Here is a 22,124-nt window from a genome sequence, read left to right as displayed (position 1 = left end):
TTTTGATGACCTATGTGGCCATGTGACTGTTGGTGGCTGGGGTTGCCAAATACTGTTTATCCTGCGTTTATCCTCCAACATATGACACTCCTTTTCAGTCTGTTTTGGCCTGTTTTGTCTGAGGAAACCTTGCGCTCTATTGAATGAAAATGAAATGTTCACCCATAATATGGACGAGTTCATGAATTACACAAGACTGCATTAAGATGTCCATGTCCATTTCCGCTTATGCTCACAAGGGTTGCGGGTTATCCCAGCTAACATTGAGCGAAAGGTGGACTACGTAAAAATGACTGCTGTTAAATATCTCCTCACACTTGAGTGTAACTTTCAAAAGTAATGAGTTCATGTTTTGGGATACCAACCCCATCAGGAGTAATAAGATTGTATCGGTTCCTGAGAAAGAACTACAAGGCCTGATGTTTACCGGTACTCTTTTAATGATTGTTTTTGAATGTTAAGATGAAGGTTTCAAACAACAAATGTTACATGATATGATTAATAGATGGAGAGTCTTTGGAAAAATACAAATGTTGCTGGTCTTGGGTTTGTCGGATTTAAGTGTGTTCCAGAATCTCTCTCAAACATTAAGACTGTGTTCTGGATGGATGGTTTCTTTCGGCTTGTCCCTTTCGGGGTCGCCACAGCGTGTCATCTCAGATGAACGCACATATATGTTTGGCACAATTTTTACGCCAGATGACCTTCCTGACGCAACCCTTCTCAGGGAGTAGAGGCCCCAGTGGGATATGAACCCACAACCCTTGGTTTACCAAACCTGTGCTCTAACCACTGAGCTACGGGGCCTTTTAAGACTGTGTTCTGGAAAGATTATTATTATTATTATTAATATCTGATTACTATACTGTATATTTGAAATGTTTTTGTGGTCCTAGGCCTCTCCTCAATGAGGAGTGCTGATTCCATAGAATGAGAACATGGCCTATCAATAATCAGTGGGAAAAAAAGTACCTGTATAACTTGTGATTTTGGATATCTTTCCTTCTGTTTAAACGTGGAATAGTTTGATAGACTCGTTCCAACTGTTCTGCATGAGATTTCAAACCAGATAGTCGGGATGACAAAAACAAATTTTGTGCTCTCCAAGTCACATAATATACAGTGCAATACAGAATAGTACAGTACTGTTCAATATACCGTGTGTATTATGAGCACGTCATGTAAACTGCTGTGCCTCATGTACAGCATGGCTGAATGCTTTAGCATCTGCAAAAGAGTTAAGCCATATGAGTGAAATTGTGACCTAAGTGCTCAACTAAAAATCAGCCAAGGCCATATAGTATTTTTGCTGTCATTTCAGCCTTTACAACAGACTTTCATGCACAATGGAAAATACTTTGCAAAATATGCACGCTATCAGATTGTTCTGTAAATGACTTTTGGTGCCAATGCAATGTACTTTATTTGGATACTTATTTTGTCCAATTGTGTCCTGTAAGCTAACATGAATGAAAATAGTTCTGTACAAACTAAGATCAAATCACAGAAGTTTTTGTCGACAACAGTAGAAGGATTTTTACTCAGTATAATCACATAATTTAAATTGGTATTGATAGAACTGTTGTAGATACAAATGGGTATGCATTAAAGTTACAATCCAGGAATGGAGAAATATGTTAGAATAGTACAGGATATGTATGATGGCAGCAGAACAGCGGTGATATGTGCTGTAGGTGCGACAGAAGAGTTTAAGGTGGAGTTGGGACTGCATCAGGGATCCGCTCTTAGCCCCTTCCTGTTTGTTGTAGTAATGAATAGGCTGACAGATGAGGTTAGACTGGAATCCCCTTGGACCATGATGTTCGCATATGATATTGTGATCTGCAGTGAAAGCAGGGAGCAGGCGGAGGAACAATTACAAAGATGGAGGCACGCACGGGAAAGGAGAGGAATGAAGAATAACCGAAGTAAAACAGAATATATGGGCATGAATGAGAATGGGTGGAGGGGGAAGAGTGAAGCTCCAGGGAGAAGAGATAGCGACGTTGGACGACTTCAAATACTTGGGGTCAACAATACAGGGCAATGATGAGTGTGGTAAGGGCCCAAGCACGGTGTAACAGTTGGCGGAAGGTGTCCTGTGTTGTATGTGACACAAGAGTCTCTGCTCGGATGAAGGGTAAAGTGTATAAAACAGTGGTGAGGGCGGCCACGATGTACAGATTAGCAATGAAAAGACAACAGGAAGCAGAACTGGAGGTGGCAGAAATGAAGTTGTTGAGGTTCTCCCTTAGAGTGAGCAGGTTGGATAGGATTAGAAATGAGCTCATTAGAGGGACAGCCAAAATTGAATGATTTGGAGACAAGGTTTGAGAGAGCAGACTTCAATGGTTTGGACGTGTCCAGAGCCGAAAGAGTGAGTATATTGGTAGAAGGGTGCTGAGGAAGGAGCTGCCAGGCAAAAGAGCGAGAGGAAGACCAAAGAAAAGGTTGATGGATGTTGTGAGGGAGGACATGAGGACAGTGAGTCTTAGAGAGGTATATGTACGAGATAGGCTTAGATGGAAAAAGATGACACGCTGTGGTGACCCCTAACGAGACAAGGCGAAAGGAAAAGAAGAAGATTGATAGAACTGTTGTAGAATATAGTCTGGTTGTTAAAATATTTATTTGTATCACATTCTCATTATTTACACACAATACAGTGATGCATCGATTACAACATATTTTATTAAATAACAATCCATTTGCCTGTGACTGGCTGGCAACCAGTTCAGGGTTTACCCCGCCTCCTGCCCGTTAACATCTGGGATAGGCTCCAGCACTCCCTGCGCCCTTGTGAGAATAAGCGGTTAAGAAAATGGATGGATGGATAATCCATTTGTCTTATCCTCCATTTTATTGTTCATTTTGTGTAAGACTTCAACAGAATTAGAATCATGACGTTTTGCTTCCTGCCAGTTTTAAGAAATAGATATTTTGCAAATCCATGCAATTCATCATCAAATACTATTTAAACCATTATGGTGAAATCTGAGCTTTATTCACACAACACTTACAATGAATTATAACTGCTTTGGTTGAGCAAGGTTATGAGTGTAGAATTATGGTTGTGCTCTCTTTACCGTTAAATGTTTATTTGCCCCACTGTTAATCCCATCATCTCAAATAAATCTGATTTGTCGAATTCAATTAGCTTCAAAATTCCTCTCAATTTACTGTACTTACCATTATGATTGGGAAAACAAATTTAACACCTAATTAATTAAAAAAAGACAATGCTGTTTAAGAAATAGAGTGCCACGATACATTACTGTATTTGACAAGTTTTTGTCAAATCCATGGTAAATTTAAACCAGTCCAAGATCAGGATTTTCAAATACTTGGAAGCCACACTTTATTACTTCTTGTCTGGACCTGCGAGATTGGACTAGTGACTCTATTACCTTGTTAGAGCAAAAACCATATGATGACAGTATACCTTGTTTAGAGAACAGAAACGTCTTCTGTGCATAAATCGTGGGAAAGCTGTTTATCCAAGAGATTATCCCGTGTGCTTAAGTGGTGATAAAGGCAAAGGTCATTCATCACTAATCAACTGCTCATGCTCCCCATCTCTGACTGGCTAAAGTTGATCCTTGTGCACCAACTGTGCACAATCACATGCAAATGTGCATGTGTACATACAGTGCAGTGTGTTTTTCCTGCTGATGCTCTCTAAGCTTGTAGACAGATTACTTGGAAGTTGGATGTGAGGAAACTTGACTTTACAATAGTTGAAATCAAGCACAGGGAGTCATATGGAACACTGTCTTGGTGTAAAATATCCAGTATTGATCTAGTAGATACCAATGGATATGCATTAAAGTTACAATCCAGGAAGGGAACTTTGAGATACAGATGGTGGTAGACTTTGCAAAAAGGATGGAAATGGCAGTGAACACTTTTTTTCCACAAGAGGTAGGAACATAGGTTGACCTACAAAAGCGGCAGTAGAGTTATGCAGGTGGATTACATTTTCTTCAGATGATGTCAATTTATGGTAATATAATCAAATAACTAAAATATACCTGTGAATAGTTTCATTTATCCAGGTAATGTCATTCTCAGGACAATGGCTCAATCATGGGTTGGAATTTTCTGTTTGTCTTAGAGCCAAAAAGGAAAACTAAAATATTGCCTAGTTTCTCAAAGAGATTTATTTTACCATTTGCCGTAGCATTGTAGATGAATCATTTCAAATTAAATGAACTAATAGTATGGTATAGAGCGGTATAGTTCGGCATTTATGGTACAGAGGCAGCATGAAGGCGTATGGGGCATGAATGTCTGCCGACAGTCGAAGGTCATGGGGTCATATCTCACCACTGGTAAACTGGCTTCCTCTCACATATCAAAATCATTCATGCAAAATGGATGTGTATGCCTTTAATGTCACAACTGTTTGATGGATTTTGATGTACTGTTAATAGGCGAGTTACCTTTGGGTATCGATAAAGTGATGCATAGTTCTGAAATAACAAGTTTGCTCAAATTACCTTTAAAGCGGTCTATAGATAAAGTTTGATCAGCCAGGTAAAGTTTTCAAAGAGACAAATAGAGAAAAGCACGCCTACACAAAAAGGCCTACAAAGAACAATAGTAGTGCAATATTTTTACGAATTTATGAACGTTTATGAATATTATAATGTTACATAAGAATTTGTTTTTAATCTATATTATGTGGACTAGGAAGAAAGTGGCAGTGCAAAAATATACATAGCGTGTTAGTTGCAAAATGTGAGTGTAAATAGGACCATGTACGGTAAATGACTGGTGACTAGCTTCTCTATGACCCTGAGAAGGATAAGTGGTAATTGGTTATATAAATGTAAAATGTGACCCACTGAATACTTAAACCAGACACTTCTGCACAGCCCTGGAGACATTTTTAGAACAGCATGGTCAAAAGCAGTGTTCCAATAAAAACAGCGAAAGAACGCATTTCAACTCATCTCTGTTATGTAGAAAAAGTTTTCCTTCTATGTTCTTGACACTACCAAATACGTATTTGTTGTCTGCCAACAGGTACTAAATCTCTTCCTCGCCTTGCTACTCAGTTCTTTCAGTTCTGACAACCTGTCAGCTCCGGATGAGGATGGCGATTTGAATAACATCCAGATTGCCATCGCTCGCATCCACTCTGGTCTCTCTTGGTTTGCCACAAGTATCATCCACCTCTTCAACCATACTTTGAAATGCAGACGGAAGAAAGCCAAAGAGACCTGTAAGGCAGTCAAGCTTGTTGGCAATCATCTGGAATGCAACGGTGGAATTTATGGATGCTATGGAGAGAAGTACATCATACCGGAGGAGGACAGCTATATGACTAATCCAAATCTGACAGTTATTGTTCCAATCGCACCTGGAGAGTCTGATGTGGAATTTATGGAGGAGGAGGATATATCAGAGTCATCAGAGGATGAAGACAACAAAGTAAGTTTGACTAATTTGTTTTGCTCTTTCCTACTCAATAAACACTGAGATGATCCTCAACCACATTGAATTGTGGCAACAAAGAGAAAAGAACTATGAGCAACAATATATCCACTAATTTAAAATTAATAATAAGAGTGTGATTTTTATACTATTTCTCGACTTTTTGTGGGTAGCATGGTGGCGAGTGGTTTGCATCATCTACCTCAGAGTCCTGAAGGTTGATTTTTGTTCTTAAGCCACAGCAAAAATGTAAGCTTGTGCTTTTTCTTTTTCACATTATTCTTTTTTGTAAGTTTTTTTATGAGCAATACCTGTTTAATTGTTTACTGAGAAGTATTACAAAGAAGATAAATGACTCATTTGCACAATATACAAACTCAAATTTCAATGAAGTTGAGAGATTGTGTGAAATGTAAACAAAAACACTGCAATGATTTTTAAAATCCTTTCCAACCTATATTAGTTTGAATACATTACAAAGATAAGCTATTACATGTTGAAACTGATCTACTTCAGGTTTTTTTTTTTTTTGGGGGGGGGGGTGGAAATATTTTGAGATTCCTGAATTTGATGCCAACAACACGATTCCAAAAAGCTGCAACAGGAGCATATTTACCACTTTGTTACATCAGCTTTCCTTATAACAGCACAATTAGCATTTAGGAACTGAGAACACGAGTTGTGGAATTTTTGGGGTGAAACTCTTTCCCAGGCAACACGGTGGGCGACAGGTTAGGACATCTGCCTGACAGTTCTGAGGACCCAGGTTCAAATCCAGGCCCTGCCTCTGTGGAGTTTGCATGTTCTCCCTGTTCTTGCGTGGGTTTTCTTTGAGTAGCCCAGTTTCCTCTTACATCCCAAAAACATGCATGATAGGTTAATTGAATACTCCAAATTGCCGGTGTGAAGGTGAGTGTGAATGGTTGTTTGTTTATATCTGCCCTGCGATTGACTGGCAACCAGTTCAGGGTGTACCCTGTCTCTCACCCAAAGAGAGTTGGGATAGGCTCCAGCACGCCTGCGACTCTCGAGAGGATAAGCGGAACAGACAATAAATGGCTGGATTGAATTATTTCCCATTCTTGCTTGATATACAATTTTAGTTGTTGAACAGTCTGTGGTCTCAGTTGTAATATCTTGGACTTCATAATGCCATACAAATTATGAAGTGAGACAAGTCTGGACTGCTGGCAGCATATCTTGTACACACTTTTTACTGTTTTACTGTGAAGCTAAAATGTAACATGCAGAATGTGAAGAAAATAAGTATTTGAACACCACACTACATTGCAAGTTCTCCCACTTAGAAATCATGGAGGGGTCTGAAATTTTCATCATAAGTGCATGTCCACTGTGAGAGAGATAATCAAAAAGAAAAATCCAGAATGTAGGATTTTTTAACAATTTATTTGTGTGATACAGCTTGAAATAAGTATTTGAACACCTGTCTATCAGCTAGAATTCTGACCCTCAAAGACCTGTTAGTCCGCTTTTAGAAGTCCACCTCCACTCCATGTATTATCCTGAATCAGATGCACCATGTGTGAGGTCAATCTCAATCGGAGTGGAGTCCCATGCAAGATATCACCTCGTGGGGTCTCAATGATGCTGAAAAAGGTGAGGAAGCCACTTCACACTCGGTTGTGAACCGCTCCATTGAGAGATGGAGATCACGGCTTGATGAAGCCAACAGAACCACATCATCCACAAAGAGCAGAGATGAAATGCTGACACCACCAAACCAGACACACGCTACACCTCGGCTGCGCCTAGAGATTCTGTCCATAAAAGTTATGAACAAAATCAGTGACAAAGGGCAGCCTTGGTGGAGTCCAACTCTCACTGGAAACAAGTCCGACTTATTGCCAGCAATGCAGCCCAAACTCTGACAACCGTTATATAGGGACCGAACAGCTCGTATCAGGGGGTTCGGTAAACCATACTCCCGAAGAACCCCCCCTAAGGACTCCTCGAGGGACACGGTTGAACACCTTCTCCAAGTCCACAAAACACATGTAGACTGGTTGGGCAAACTCCTCTGCATGAATCCTGCCGAGGGTGTAGAGTTGGTCCACTGTTCCACGGCCAAGACGAAAACCACATTGCTCCTCCTGAATCCGAGATTCGACTTCCTGATGGACAACTCCTCTCCAGTACCCCTGAATAGACCCCTGAATCATCCCAGGACTACACGAAAGGACTTGGTCAATGAACTGGAAAGAGCAGGGACCACGATTTCCAAAGGGACTGTTGGTAATACACTAAGAGATCATGGTTTGAAATCATGCATGACACGGAAAGTTCCCCTGCTTAAACCAGCATATGTCAAGGCCTGTTTTAAATTTGCCAATGACCATTTGGATGATGCAGAGGAGTCATGGGAGAAAGTTTTGTGGTCAGATGAGACCAACATGGAACTTTATGGCCATAATTCCACTAACCGTGCTTGGAGGAAGATGAATGATGAGTTCCATCCCAAGAACACCATCCTTACTGTGAAGCATGGGGGTGCTAGGATCATGCTTTGGAGGGGATTTTCTGTACATGGGACAGGACGACTGCACTGTATTAAGGAGAGGATGACCGCGGCCATGTATTGTGAGATTTTAGGGAACAACCTCTTTCCCTTAGTCAGAGCATTGAAGATGGGTCATGGCTGGGTCTTTCAACATGACAATGACCCGAAGCATACAGCCAGGAAAACCAAGGAGTGGCTCCGCAAGAAGCATATCAAAGTTCTGGTGTGGCCTAGCCAGTCTCCAGACCTAAACCCAATAGAAAATCTTTGGAGGGAGCTGAAACGCCGTGTTTCACAGCGACAGCCCAAAAACCTGAGGTAGAAAATATCTGTTTGGAGGAGTGGGCCAAAATCCCTCCCCTGCAGTGTGTGCAAACCTGGTGAATATCTACAGGAAACGTTTGACCTCTGCAACTGCAAGCAAAGGCTACTGTACTAAATATTAACATTGGTTTTCTCAGGTGTTCAAATACTTATTTGCAGCTTTATCACACAAATAAAAATCATGTAAAATTGTCTCCATTATCTTTGTATTGTATTTAATTAGGTAGAGGTTGAAAACAGGTCTTATTTCCATTTTACACAATGTCCCAACTTTATTAGAATAGTTGTTTTCTACATTCACTTTATACTGGAGAGATACAATCTGAATAAGGTGACAAAAAAGAAATAAATAAAATACATCATACTCAAAAGAGACAGTGAACATTATGTCTGTTTAATTTATGCAGGTCACTACAGTCGTGTTTTGTTTTGACCAAGGAATTAGAGGATGGAAAAATGCCTGCGTCATCATGGTCAAGTTCCAAAAAATTTGCAAATCGAACAGGTTAAAGAAATACAGTAGTTCCATTTCTCATACAGTGTTTATGACACTAACCAGAATTACTCATTTTGAAGGCCCAGGGAAAATTACTGTAGATGCACTGTATCACATGGGTTAAAATCTATCCATCCATCAATTTTCTACCGCTTTTCCGGGTTAGGTCGCGGGGGAAGTAGCTTCAGCAAGGATACCCAGACTTCCCTTTCCCCAGCCACTTCTTCCAGCTCTTCTGGAGCGATCCCGAGGTGTTCCCAAGCCATCCGAGAGACATAGTCTCTCCAGCGTGTCCTGGGTCATTCCTGGGGTCTCTTTCTGGTGGGACATGCCCGGAACACCTCATCAGGGAGGCGTCTGGAAGGCATCCAAATCAGATGCCCCAGCCACCTCATTGGCTCCTCTCACTGCGGAGGAGCAGTGGCTCGACATTAAGCCCTTCCCGGATGACCGAGCTTCTCACCCAATCTCTAAGGGAGAGCCCGGACACCCTGCGGAGGAAACTCATTTCGGCCACTTGTAACCGGGATCTTGTTCTTTCGGTCACAACCTACAGCTCATGCCCATACGTGAGGGTAACAACGGAGATCGACTGGTAAATTGAGAGCTTCGCCTTTCGACTTACAGTAGCTCCCTGTTCACCACAATGGACCGACACAAAGTCCGCATCACTACAGAAGCTTCACCTATCTATTTGTCGATCTGCTGCTCCAGTCTTCCCTCACTCGTGAACAAGACCCCAAGATACTTCATCTCCTCCACTTGGGGCAGGATCTCATCCCCGACCTGGAGAGGGCACGGCACACTTTTCCGACTGAGGACCATGGTCTAGGATTTGGAGGTGCTGATTCTCATCCCAGCCGCTTCGCACTCGGCCTTGAACCTCTCCAGTGACAGTTGGAGATCAAGGCTTCCCCTATGCTTCGGCTGCGCCGAGAGATTCTGTCCATAAAAGTTATGAACAAAATCAGTGACAAAGGGCAGCCTTGACGGAGTCCAACTCTCACTGGAAACAAGTCCGACTTATTGCCGGCAATGCAGCCCAAACTCTGACAACGGTCGTACAGGGACCGAACAGCTCGTATCAGGGGGTTCGGTACCCCATACTCCCGAAGAACCCCCCAAGAGGACTCCCCGATAGACACGGTTGAACGCCTTCTCCAAGTCCACAAAACATATGTAGATTGGTTAAGCAAACTCGCATGCACCCTCGTGAATCCTGCCGAGGGTGTAGAGCTGGTCCACTGTTCCACAGCCAGGACGAAAACAACATTGCTCCTCCTGAATCTGAGATTCGACTTCCGACAGACCCTCCTCTCCAGTACCCCTGAATAGACCTGACCAGCGAGGCTGAGGAGTGTGATCCCCCTATAGTTGGAACACATACTCCAGTCACCCTACTTAAAAAGGGGGACCACCAGCTCAGTCTGCTAATCCAGAGGTACTGTCCTCGATGTGTACGTGATGTTGCGGAGGCGTGTCAACTAGGACAGCCCACAACATGCAGAGCCTTTAGGAACTCCAAGCGAATCTCATCCACCCCTGGGGCCCTGCCACCAAGGAGTTTTTAACCACCTCGGTAACTTTACCCTCAGAGATAGAAGAGTTCGCCTAGGAGCACACAGATTAGATTCTTCATGGGAAGGTGTGTTGGTGGAATTGAGGAAGTCTTCAAAGTATTCTCCCCACCGACTCAAAACATCCCAAGTTGGGGTCATCAGTGCCCCATCCCCACTACACACAGTGTTGACGGTGCACTGTTTCCCCCTTCTGAGACGCCAGACGGTGGATGAGAATATCCTCGAAGCCGTCTTGAAGTCGTTCTCCATGGCCGAACACATCTCAAAAACTCCTCCCACACCAAGGTTTTTGCCTCAGTGACCACCAAAGCTGCATTCCGCTTGGCCAGCCGGTACCTATCAGCTGCCTCGGGGGTCCCACATGCCAAAAATACCCAATAGGACTCCTTCAGCTTGACAGCATCCCTCACTGTTGGTGTCCACCAACGTGTTCGCAGGTTGCCGCCACGACAGGCACCAACCACCTCATGGCCACAGCTCCGGTCGGCTGCCTCAGCAATGGAGGCGCGGAACATCGTCCACTCGGACTCAATGTCCCCCGCCTCCTCTGGGACGTGATCAAAGTTCTTTCAGAGGTGGGAGATGAAATTCCTTCTGACTGGGGAATCTGGCAGCCGTTCCCAGCAGACCCTCACAATACGGTTGGGCCGCCATCTTCCCCCACCATCGGAGCCAACTCACCACCAGGTGATGATCTGTTGACAGCTCCGCCACTCTCTTCACCCAAGTGTCAAAGACATGCAGTCGCAAGTCGGATGACACGACCACAAAGTCGATCATCGAACTGTGCCCCAGGGTGTCCTGGTCCCAGGTGGACATGTGGACACCCTTATGCCTGAACATGGTGTTCGTTATGGACAATCTGTGATGAGCACAGAAGTCCTGTAACAGAACACCACTCGGGTTCTGATCAGGGGGCCATTCTTCCCAATCACGCCCTTCCATGTCTCAGTGTCATTGCCCACGTCGGCATTGAAGTCCCCCAGCAGAATGATGGAGTCCCTAGAGGGGGCACTCTCCAGCACTCCCTCTAAAGACTCCAAAAAAGGTGAGTACTCTGAACTGCTGTTTTGGTGCATAAGCACGAACAACATTCAGGACCCATCCCCCTACCTGAAGGCGGAGGGAGGCTACCCTCTCATCCACCGAGGTAAACCCCAACGTACAGGCCCCAAGCCAGGGGGTAATAAATATACCCACACCTGCTCGGCATCTCTTGCCGTGGGCAACTCCAGAGTGGAAGAGAATCCAACCCCTCTCAAGAGGAGTGGTGCCAGAGCCCAAGCGGTTCGTAGAGTCAAGTCCGACTATATCTAGTCGGAAACTCTAGACCTCACGCACCAACTCAGGCTCCTTCTCTGCCAAAGAGGTGACATTCCAGAATGGACATTCACATACACATATTGAAAGCAATGCCACCAAGAGAACCAAAACAAAATGAAGAAAATGGATTGTTGGGAATATATGAATACAATTTCATGGAAGAAATGGAATTTACATTGTAAATGTATGTCAGTACTTTTTCTTATGTTTAGGGCAACAGACAAGGATTTGCTAGCCCTGGCAGCACATCACTGGATCCAAGACAAAAGTTATATTAGAACATGTCACTTAAGATAATCATAATTCTCCCTTTTGAGTGGTTCATATTTTAGATACCTTCCATCCACCCATTTTATCTTCACTAAGGTCCCGGGCGTGCTGGAGCTTATCCCACCTGAGTCTGGGGGAGAGGTGTTGTACATCCTGAATTGGTCTCCAGCGAATGGCAGGGCACACACAGACAAACAACCGTCTCCACTCATATACACACCTAGGTGCAATTTTCAGTTTTCAGTAACCTTTCAAGCAGGTTTTTGGTACCCAATGAAAAACCACACGAGCACAGTGAGAACATGGAAACACCACATAGGCGAGGCTAGATGCAAACCTGTGTCCTCAGAACTGTGAGGCAGATGTGGTAATCAGCCTTTTTTTTTTTTAACTGAAATTGTTTTGGAAACAGATCTCATTGGTTTGTACAGTCACACTTAATATCTTTATGGAGGTTGTCTGGTCTAAAATAGTACACTACTAACATTTGGCTCATTTTTTAAGCAGCCACAATACAATGTGCCAAATACGGTACTGCAAAATGTCATCCATCCATTTTAGATGTTGCTTATCTTTGGTTGCCAGTCACTCACAGGGCACATATCAATACAATCACTGAGCAGGAACTGATCCCACGCTGCCAGCGCCAAAGTCAGGGATGTGTACCACTTCACCGAAGAAAGCATTTTGAATATTCACATTGTATAAAAATGGTTGTTATGAGTCGTAATCTGAAGTGAAACCATGATGACTGTCTGAGTCATATCAAAACAAAAATATTGAACTATTCATTCATTTCCTAAGCTGCTTATCCTCATGAGGGTCACGGGAGTGCTGGAGTCAATCCCAGCTATTATCGGGCCCTCGAATGGTTGTCAGCCAATTGCAGGGCATGTAGAGACAAACAACCAATTGCACTCACAATCACACCAATAAATCCATGTTTTCGGCATGTGGGAGGAAACCGGAGTGCCTGGAGAAACCCCGCGTAGGCATGGGGAGAAATTGCAAACTGGGATTTGAACCCAGTCCTCAAAACTGTGAGGCCAATGCTCTATAGCTGCTTCACTATGTAGCCCAAATGTTGAACTAAAACAGTTAAACCAAACATGCCCTTTAATCCGTGGATACAAGCAATACTCTTTATATTGTGTTTTATTTCACTACAATATATCTTAATATTATTCATAAGTGAAATACAGGGTCAGTTTGACAGCATGAGAGGGGGCAGGGATGGTTATGATCCTGTGGATGCTTTCCGGAAACATAATCTGTTAATCTGTGGATCAGAAAAGGTGAATTTTGATGGAGACTATTTTCATGTACAAAAAAAATCCAGATGTTCTGTTTCCTATTTTCCTTTGTTTGTTGAATTGTAGAAAACATGTGAACAACATAGAGAATAGTACACTGTATGAGAGGTATGGCACTCATTCATCAAATATGTAGAATGACTAAGATATAACCGAAATTTAAAAGCATGAAATGCTAATGAATCAATTCTCCTGAAATGAAAGCATTACATTAATACAGTATGATGGAAAATATTACTTCCTTCGTCTGAACACCACCACTCTTCTCACCTCTATTGGCCCTACTACTACTATTTACCATTTCACTCTATCAATATGAGTTCTGTAAAAACGTCACTGGCAGTAGACTTTTGCACGGGATGGTGGCATGTCGATGTGGCATGTCGATGTGATGCTAGTCCCTGTCAGTGTTGTCAAGCACATATCACCAAGCATTGGATTATTCCCTCACTAATACAAAACGAGGTGGCACGGTGGCTCAGCTGTAAAGTGCTGGCCTCATAGTTCTAAATTCCAGGGTTCATATCCTGGCTCCGCCTGTGTGGAATTTGCATATTCTCCCCGTGCCCGTGTGGGTTTTCTCCGGGTACTCTGGTTTCTTCCCACATCCCAAAAACATGCAACATTAATTGGACTCTCTTAAATTGCGCCGAAGTGTGATTCTGAGTGCGGCTGTTGTCTGTCTCTATGTGCCCTACGTTTGGCTGACAACCAGTTCAGGATGTACTCTGCCTCCTGCCCGTTGACAGCTGGGATAGGCTCCGACACTCCCGCAACCCTTGTGAGGATAAGCAGCTAAGAAAATGGATGGATTGATAATACAGAACCTGAGCTGAGATTGAATGTGTGTGATATGAGATACAGTAAGAAGGCAAGTTTTGCTATTTTATCCATCAGTGTTACATTAAAAATAACAAAAGTCAAGGATTGTTGTAAATCACAATATATGTACTATACTTCAATGTGCTTTCCATTTGTATAAATAACTCCCACAATCAAACTCATGCGAGAGAAAAAGAGTCTGAATTAGGCATCAAAGGGGTATCTATCTAGCAGATGACATGATATTTCCCAATCAGACCCAAACTATTTTCCATGTCTAAATTGGGGAAATGAGTGATCCAATCAGAGGAAAGCTCTTTTAAATTTAGGTTGGAAACGGTAAACAGTTGACCAGATAGCCGTACGTAATGGTGTGAGATACAACTGTATCGGTCACAGACCTATTGATGAACCTGTGGCTGTCAATAATGTTGAATATTCGGATGGTTCTTCGGAACTTCCTCGCGGCCGGCTGCCAGCCCGGATCTCCGGGGGCCTTTGTTTACGCACTAATGTACCGCGTGTAGGCCTCCGAGTAGTCAGACTCCAAGTCATTCCCATCCGAAGAACCATCCGAATATTCAACATTTTTGACAGCCACAGGTTCAAATCTGTATGTACGTATTCCTCCATATTCCCGATAAAACGATACTTCTATTTCTTCATCAGATGAGGATAAATCCGAGAAATCAGCGCTGGCAATAACTGTGTAGGAATGTAACGGAGCCTCAGGTTGAGCACATGACCCGTCACATCCGCGAACGTAGGTCATGTGACTCGCCAAAATGTCAGCAACCAGGAACATTCAAAATTGCTGATATAAACAACCTTAAATATATAAAACAAAGCCTTCATTTTATCAGATTTCAGTCTCGAGGGAGATTATGGAGAACCTATAAAAAAATGGCAAATCGTGTGTGCAACTTTTTCTAGTTCATTTAATATTCCCATGTATTCCTCTCATAATCTTCTGTCTAGATTGTGCGGATGATCACTTCAAACCTTTTTATAGGATAGAGACTGACCTTTGTCCCTCAAATTGTATTAAATATGCTTTGCTTTTACAACAAAGTCAAATCTTATCAAAAGAGTATTAAGGTATAAAGGAGATTGAAAGGGCATACATGTAGGTGAGCTAGCTACAATGCATGGCAGTGGGTCAAAAATCCTGCAGCTGTTCTCCTTGGTAATAGACTTGCGTATTACAGTATACGCTACTTAATGGACGTTTATAATGTGAATATTATACATTATTTAATTCTTGCACTAGTGTGAAAATGTGGAAGCTTCTTTAATCACATCTCAACAATCTAATGACGTCCAACATTAGTGTATCAAAATTTCTTGCACAGGGAGTCCTTGGCTTAAGCCGGTCTCGACAGAAGACGTTTCGACTTTCCAATACCCGTCCCCATCCGCCATTTCTTCTGGCTAATGCTTGTCCGTGTTTGTGCGCCAGGAGTATCTTCACAATTTTTGCCCTCCTTTTTAGACATTATGGTCCCAAAGAAGAAAGCTGTGTCTTTTAGCAATGCTTCTGCAGCCAAAGAAAATCCATCACCATGGAAATGAAGCTCAAGATCATAAAACAATTGGAGAAAGGAGAGACACCAACAACACCAAAGCTACAGTCGGTCAACCGTGGTGACAATTATTAAAGACAAAGGCCATTTATTAGCACATGTGAAGGGTTCCGGTCCTATGTCGGATACAATGACCACAAAAAAAAGGTTCTTTGATACTTGTCGAGATAGAGAGGATTGAGGACCAGGTTCCTTCGCAATAGCTAAACACTGCCTCCCCTTCTTCTCCATCCACCTCTCAGCCGTAATGCTAAGTACATCATCTTGTTTATTTCAATGTATTTGTTTTTATACAAAGTATTTTGATGTAAATTCTGACTTTAATGATAGAATCCGACTTGAGATGAAATTCGAGTTACAGTAAGTCACTACTGTGGGATCGGATCTCAGTCGTGGACTGAGGACTCCCTGTGTTAGTTAGGCTATGGCGGCACGGTAGTACCGCTGTAAAGCGTTAGCCTCACAGTTTTGAGGACCCAGGTTGAATCCCAGCCCCACCTGTGTGGAGTTTGCATGGCTGCATGGGTTTTCTCTGGGGACGCTGTTTTCTTCTCATATCCCCAAAATATGCATTGATTGGAAACTCTAAATTGCCCCTAGGTGTGATTGTGAGTGCGACTGTTGTCTGTCTCCATGTGCCTCGTGATCGGCTGGCAACCAGGTCAGCGTGTACCTTGCCTCCTGCCCATTGACAGCTGGAAGAAGCTCCAGCACTCCTGCGACCCTTGTGAGGATAAGCGGCTGTCACGACCCATCGATATGGAGGGCGGACCCAAATGCAGGAATCGGGAGACGCAGAGGTAATTTGGGAAAAATGTTGATTGTTCCAAGGTCGGGGATCAGGCAGACAGTCAGGTCCAGCAGCGGTAGTCAGGACCTCGGGCGTAGAGAGCAGGTCCGCGGGCAGGCAGGAGTTGGTACATGGGAGATCGATCAAAGAAGGCAGGAGTGTCAAAGGAGTCAGGCTTACGGGGTCGGTCGGACAACAGGCGCAGGTCGGTACACACAGGTTCAAGATCAGAGATACGGGAGTGCAGGAGCGGGGCATGAGTCCCCTGGGTCCTATATCTTCCAGAGTCAATCAGCAGCATGAGGCGCAGGTGTGTGCCTCCTAATCAGTGCGACTGTGTGGGAACCCGCACAGCCCGGGCTGGACCGGCAGAACCATGACAAACCCCCCCTCTCAGGCACGGCTCCCAGATGTGCCTAAAAGACAGAAACACACACACATACCACAATTAACATGTCCAGGGACGTTGCAGAGGTCTCACTCGAGATCCCAGTGGCAGCCATATTGCCTGCAACGTTATTTATAGATGTCACACTGGGACAGTCACCAGGGAAAACATACTGTGCCACCTGCTATGGGAAACGAACAACAGAGATTTTTAGATTTTTCCGCCGCCCCTTCTGACACGGAAGCTCTTTCGAAGAAGAGAACATCTCACAATTGAGTGAAGTGTCCGGGGCCATATTACCCTCTTGTTTCGAGCCATATTTCGATGATATGTGGATCACTTCTAACTAACAGCAGACTCCCCGACAGTATGTATGACAGTATGTAGCATATTCAGGAGGACCCATGCTAGGCGAAGTAACAACTTCAGGGGTGCCCAGACACCGGTGGGTGGTGGGAGGGAGAGCTCCTTTCTCCTCTCGCACACGGCCAAACCACCTCCCCACTCAATCCACCTCCGTGGTGGCAACGAACAACGCTGGCCCGCGCACATGGACACATTTAGCACCCCTGACTTAGGTACTTTATTAAGTTATTATGAGGTAGATCTTTTGTTACTTCTGAGTAGACTATGTTGTCTCCCCAACTATTATTTTTTTAATAGCTCTGTACACACCTACCTGTCATTTGGAACCCACGAAGCTCTCGTCTTTTGCACCAGTGTAATCCATTTTTCACGACGAACTGGGTGTTTTGGAAACGTGTAAAGAGTGAATCCATCCTCCCGAGTGTTCGAGCAATATCCAGCTCTACAACAAGATGGCATTTTGGCTAACGCGCAGGAAAAAACAGCTACTTTCCCCCCGGTAAAACTGGTATGAAAACACGAACCCATCAGTGTGGGCGTCTTCCTGCTTCTTATTCAAAAGAGAGAGGATTTTCATGGCGGGAGATACAAAAATCCATATATGACAACATCATGACGTGTGGTGAAAAAACGGATGGATCCATCCAGGCTGCCTTTTTTTTAATTAAAAACATATTAAAACTCAAGCCTACGTGTCGGTAGACCCTTAAGCATATATTTATAGCAATCCCTCATACATTTTGGGGTGAGGTTCTGGACCACCCCTACAATAGGTGAAGTTTGTGAAGTCAGGACCACATCTTTTTTAAATTATTAAATATATTTTAAAACAGAATCAACCTCCTCAGACTCTTATTAATCTTCCCCATACTCCTATTAATGGAGCAATTTTGGACGTAATATCTCTGCGTAAACGTGAACGTGAAATATTAGTAACTTAAAACTGTCCACCCATTCCCAAGTTATAGATGTTTTTTTGCAGAGCCTTGAAATGAAGTCATTCAAATTTCCCAAGTTTATCTACCTCTCTAGCAAAAATGTCTGCCTTCCCTTTCAGCTCCAAAGCCAACGCTGTCAAAATTACAAATAGGTGGTCTCTCAACTGGGTCTCGTAGAACCCCAATTCCAATGGAGTTGGGACTTTGTATTAAACAAAAACGGAATACAATGATTTGCAAATCATGTTAAATCTAGATTTGATTGAATACACTACAAAGAAAAGATGTTCAATGTTCAAATGAATAAACATGATTGTTTTTTAGCAAATACCATAATTTCCGGTCTATAAGCCCTGACTTTTGTCACACGCTTTCAACCTTGCGGCTTATGCAATGATGTTGCTAATTTATGGATTTTTTTATAACGGCCGCCAGGGCGCTCGAGAAGATAAGGTAAGAGTGAGACAGTTGGAATGTACGTGTTGAGGAAGATGCAAGTTTAATGTAACTTCACACTTTGTGCATTAATAAAATTAGCATGAAGAGACCCTCATCATGGAAAATGCAAGATGAAATGCATATAACGCAGCTTCAAGTTAAAAGCAATCGAGCTAGCCGACAATGAAGGAAACAGAGCTGCTGAATTTGGCATAAATAAATCGATGGTGAGACACTGGAAACAGCAACAGGACGAACTGGAGCAATGTAAAAACACAAAAAAAGCTTTCAGAGGTAATAAAAGCAGGTAGCCTGAACCATGTTACTGCTATGTTACTGCCACATCTCAGTGACTTTTACCGGTATGTATTTTTTTACCCAGCCCTGTTTGTGCTGTGTTACTATTTGTCACGACCCATCGGAACGGGAGTAGGACCCAAATGCAGGACTCGGACGATGCAAGGTAGTTCGGGGAGAAACGTTTATTATTCTGTGGTCGGGGATCGGGCAGGCAGTCAGGTGCAGCAGCGGTAGTTGGGACGTCGGGCGAAGAGAGCAGGTGAGCGGCAGGCAGGAGTCGGTACACGGGAGAACGATCAAAGCAGGCAGATGTGTTAAAGGAGTCAGGCTTACGGGGTTGGTCGGAGAACAGGCGAAGGTCGGTACACGCGGGTTGTCGATCAGGGATACGGGAGTACTTGAATGGGACATGAAGCTCAACGAACTGGCCGGGACCAGTCGTCATCGGGGTCATATAAATACACAGGATAATTAGCCCGCATGAGGCGCAGGTGTGCGCCTCCCAATCACCGCAACCGCGAGGGCACCCGCACAGCCCGGGCTGGAGCGGCAGGATCATGACACTATTGTAGTCCTCTTGTGTTACTGCCGTGTCACAGCACTGTTTGGAAAGAAATGCTAAGGTATATTATTAAAACTTTGAAAACTCTTCCTGTGTACCGTCTTTCTTTGTAAATATCTCATATTTCAATGTGGGCACATGTGGCTTATAGACAGGTGTGGCTTATGTGTGTACAAAAGGATTTTTCCGTTAAAGATGTACTCGGTCAGGTTTATAATTGGGTGTGGCTTATAGTCCAGAAATTACGGTAATCATTCATTTTAACATTTTTATGGCTGCAACATATTCCAAAAATCTGAGACAGGTGGCAAGAAAGACTAGGAAAGTTGAGGAATGCCCATCAAACACCTGTTTGGAACATCCCACAAGGAAACAGGCCAATTTGAACCACATGGGCTCAGGAACACTTTAGAAAAACAGTGCCAGTAAATACAGTTTGACCCAACATCTGTTTGTGCAACTTAAACTCTACTATACAAACCAAAAGCCATTTATCAACCACACACAGAACCTCTCTGGGCCCAAGCACATCAAAGATGGACTGATGCAAACTGGAAAAGTGTTCTGTGGTCCAATGAGTCTATATTTGAAATAATTTTTGGAAATTATGGGCATCATGTCCTCCAGGTCAAAGAGATAAAGAACCATCTGGACTCTTATGGATGCAAAGTTCAAAAGCCAGGATTTGTGATGGTATGGGGCTGTGTTATTGCCAATTGCATGGGTAACTTACATATCTGTCAAAGCATAATTAATGCTCAAACGTACATGCAGGTTGTGGAGAAACATGTGCTGCCATCCAAGCAAATTTTTCATGGACGACCCTGCTTATTTCAGGAAGACAATGCCAAACCACATTCTGCACATGTTACAACAGTGTGTCTTTGTAGAAAATAGAGCACGTACTAGGCTGGCCTGCCTGCAGTCCCGACCTGTCTCCCATTGAAAATGTTTGGTGCATTATCCATCCATCCATTTTCTGAGCTGCTTATCCTCACAAGGGTCACAGGGAGTGCTGGAGTCTATCTCAGCTGTCAATGGCCAGGAGGCAGGGTACACCCTGAACTGGTTGCCAGCCAAGCAGGGCATATCGAGACAAACAGTTGCACTCACAATCACACCTAGGGGCAATTTAGAGTGGTTTGGTGCATTATGAAGCCTAAAATAGCACAACGAAGATCCTGGACTGTTGAACACCTGAAGCAGAATATCAGGCAAGAATGGGAAAGAATTCCACCTCCAAAGCTTCAACAATTAGTGTCCCAGCTTTTTTTTGGAATGTCCTATAGCCATAAAATTAAACGGTAATGATTATTTGCAAATAAAAGATACAATTTATCACTTTAAAAATGAAATCTTGTGTCTTTGTAGTGTATTGAACTAAACATAGGTTGAACATGATTTGCAAATCATTGTATTCTGTTTTTATTTATACAATATTTAATTTAATATACATTGAGGTAACCAATCAGAGGGAAAGGGGCAGTTTTCACAAAATATGGACAAAGTGGCTCCAAAACTGAGTCAAACATAAGTAGCTGTCACAGAGGCCTTTTCTGAACACTCGTATGAAAAAAAAGTGTTTTTGTTTCAATGAAATTGACACTTTTATACTAGGTTATACTGTTAGGAAGCCACTCTAGGGAGGTCTAAATGGACAAAATACTAAATAAACACTAATAATAAACACTTCAACTCACTATTTTCTTTTTTCTTTTTTATTTCTTCCTTTAGGGATGCTTCTGTCTTATTCAAATGCTGAGTACAGCTTTTATTACCAAAACGACTGGTGTCTGTATTAGGGCATCTTTGTCAGTACATTTTGCAACTTTTCTGGCCCCTCTAGTGAATTTTTACAAAAAGCAGTGAGTGACACATTTTTAGACTTTTTTTTTTTTTTGCAGTGTTTTAGAAGGCTTTTGGAGATTCTAGCGAATCCCGCATAAGCGGGAAATGCTCACCCCTGCATGTGTCCAGAGTGAAAATTAATGCTGCATGCAGAAAGCTACCACTGGCTCAATTTAACAAGATTCTCATAAGCAACGAATGTTATGTGATTGTTGGACAGAAGTGGAGAACGACTTGATCAGAGGTGGATTATTTGTTCAAGAAATAGTCAGATATTAGATTTACTTGATTGCATAAGTAGACCTTGGATGGACAAGTAGGAACTCCAGAGACCCATATACAGTGAGGCAAAAAAAAAAGTGTTTGGACAGGCATCCATTGTGTAAATTCTCACATCTAAAATGAGAGAGGTCTGTAATCATCATCATGGGCACACTTCAACTGTTAGAAGCAGAATGTGGAAAGAAAGATCCAGGATATCACATTGTATGATTCTTAAACAATTCATGTATTCTGGTGGAAAATAAATATTTGGACAACTACCAACCAGCAAAAATTCTGGCTCTCACAGACCTGTTACGTCATCTTTAAGAAGCTCTTCTAGCCTCCACGTTACCCTTATTAAATAATTGTAACTCTATATGTGTATAAAATACATCTATCCACACCCTCACACAGTCAGAACCCAACTTTCCACCATGGCCAAGACCATACAGCTCTCTAAGAACACCAGGGACAAAATATAGACCTCCATAGGGAAGGGAAGAACTACTTTACAATAGCGAAGCAACTTGGTGAGAAGACATCAACTGTTGGCGTAATTATT

General features: G+C 43.0%; 1 protein-coding gene across 2 annotated transcripts in view; it reads left to right on the top strand.

The window, feature by feature from the left end:
* The window catches only part of LOC133511099 (sodium channel protein type 4 subunit alpha-like), a 68,811-nt gene that overhangs the window by 34,066 nt on the left and 12,621 nt on the right, over positions 1-22,124 (top strand). For both annotated transcript variants that reach the window (XM_061839720.1, XM_061839719.1), the window contains exon 17: positions 5,029-5,436. In XM_061839720.1, the coding sequence (XP_061695704.1) occupies positions 5,029-5,436 (408 nt within the window). The remainder of the gene's footprint in view (positions 1-5,028; positions 5,437-22,124) is intronic.

Source organism: Syngnathoides biaculeatus, chromosome 13 (assembly GCF_019802595.1).
Source record: "Syngnathoides biaculeatus isolate LvHL_M chromosome 13, ASM1980259v1, whole genome shotgun sequence".
Lineage (NCBI taxonomy): Eukaryota > Metazoa > Chordata > Actinopteri > Syngnathiformes > Syngnathidae > Syngnathoides > Syngnathoides biaculeatus.
Note: the sequence above shows the minus strand (reverse complement) of the source record. Positions and strands in the feature narration are given on the sequence as shown.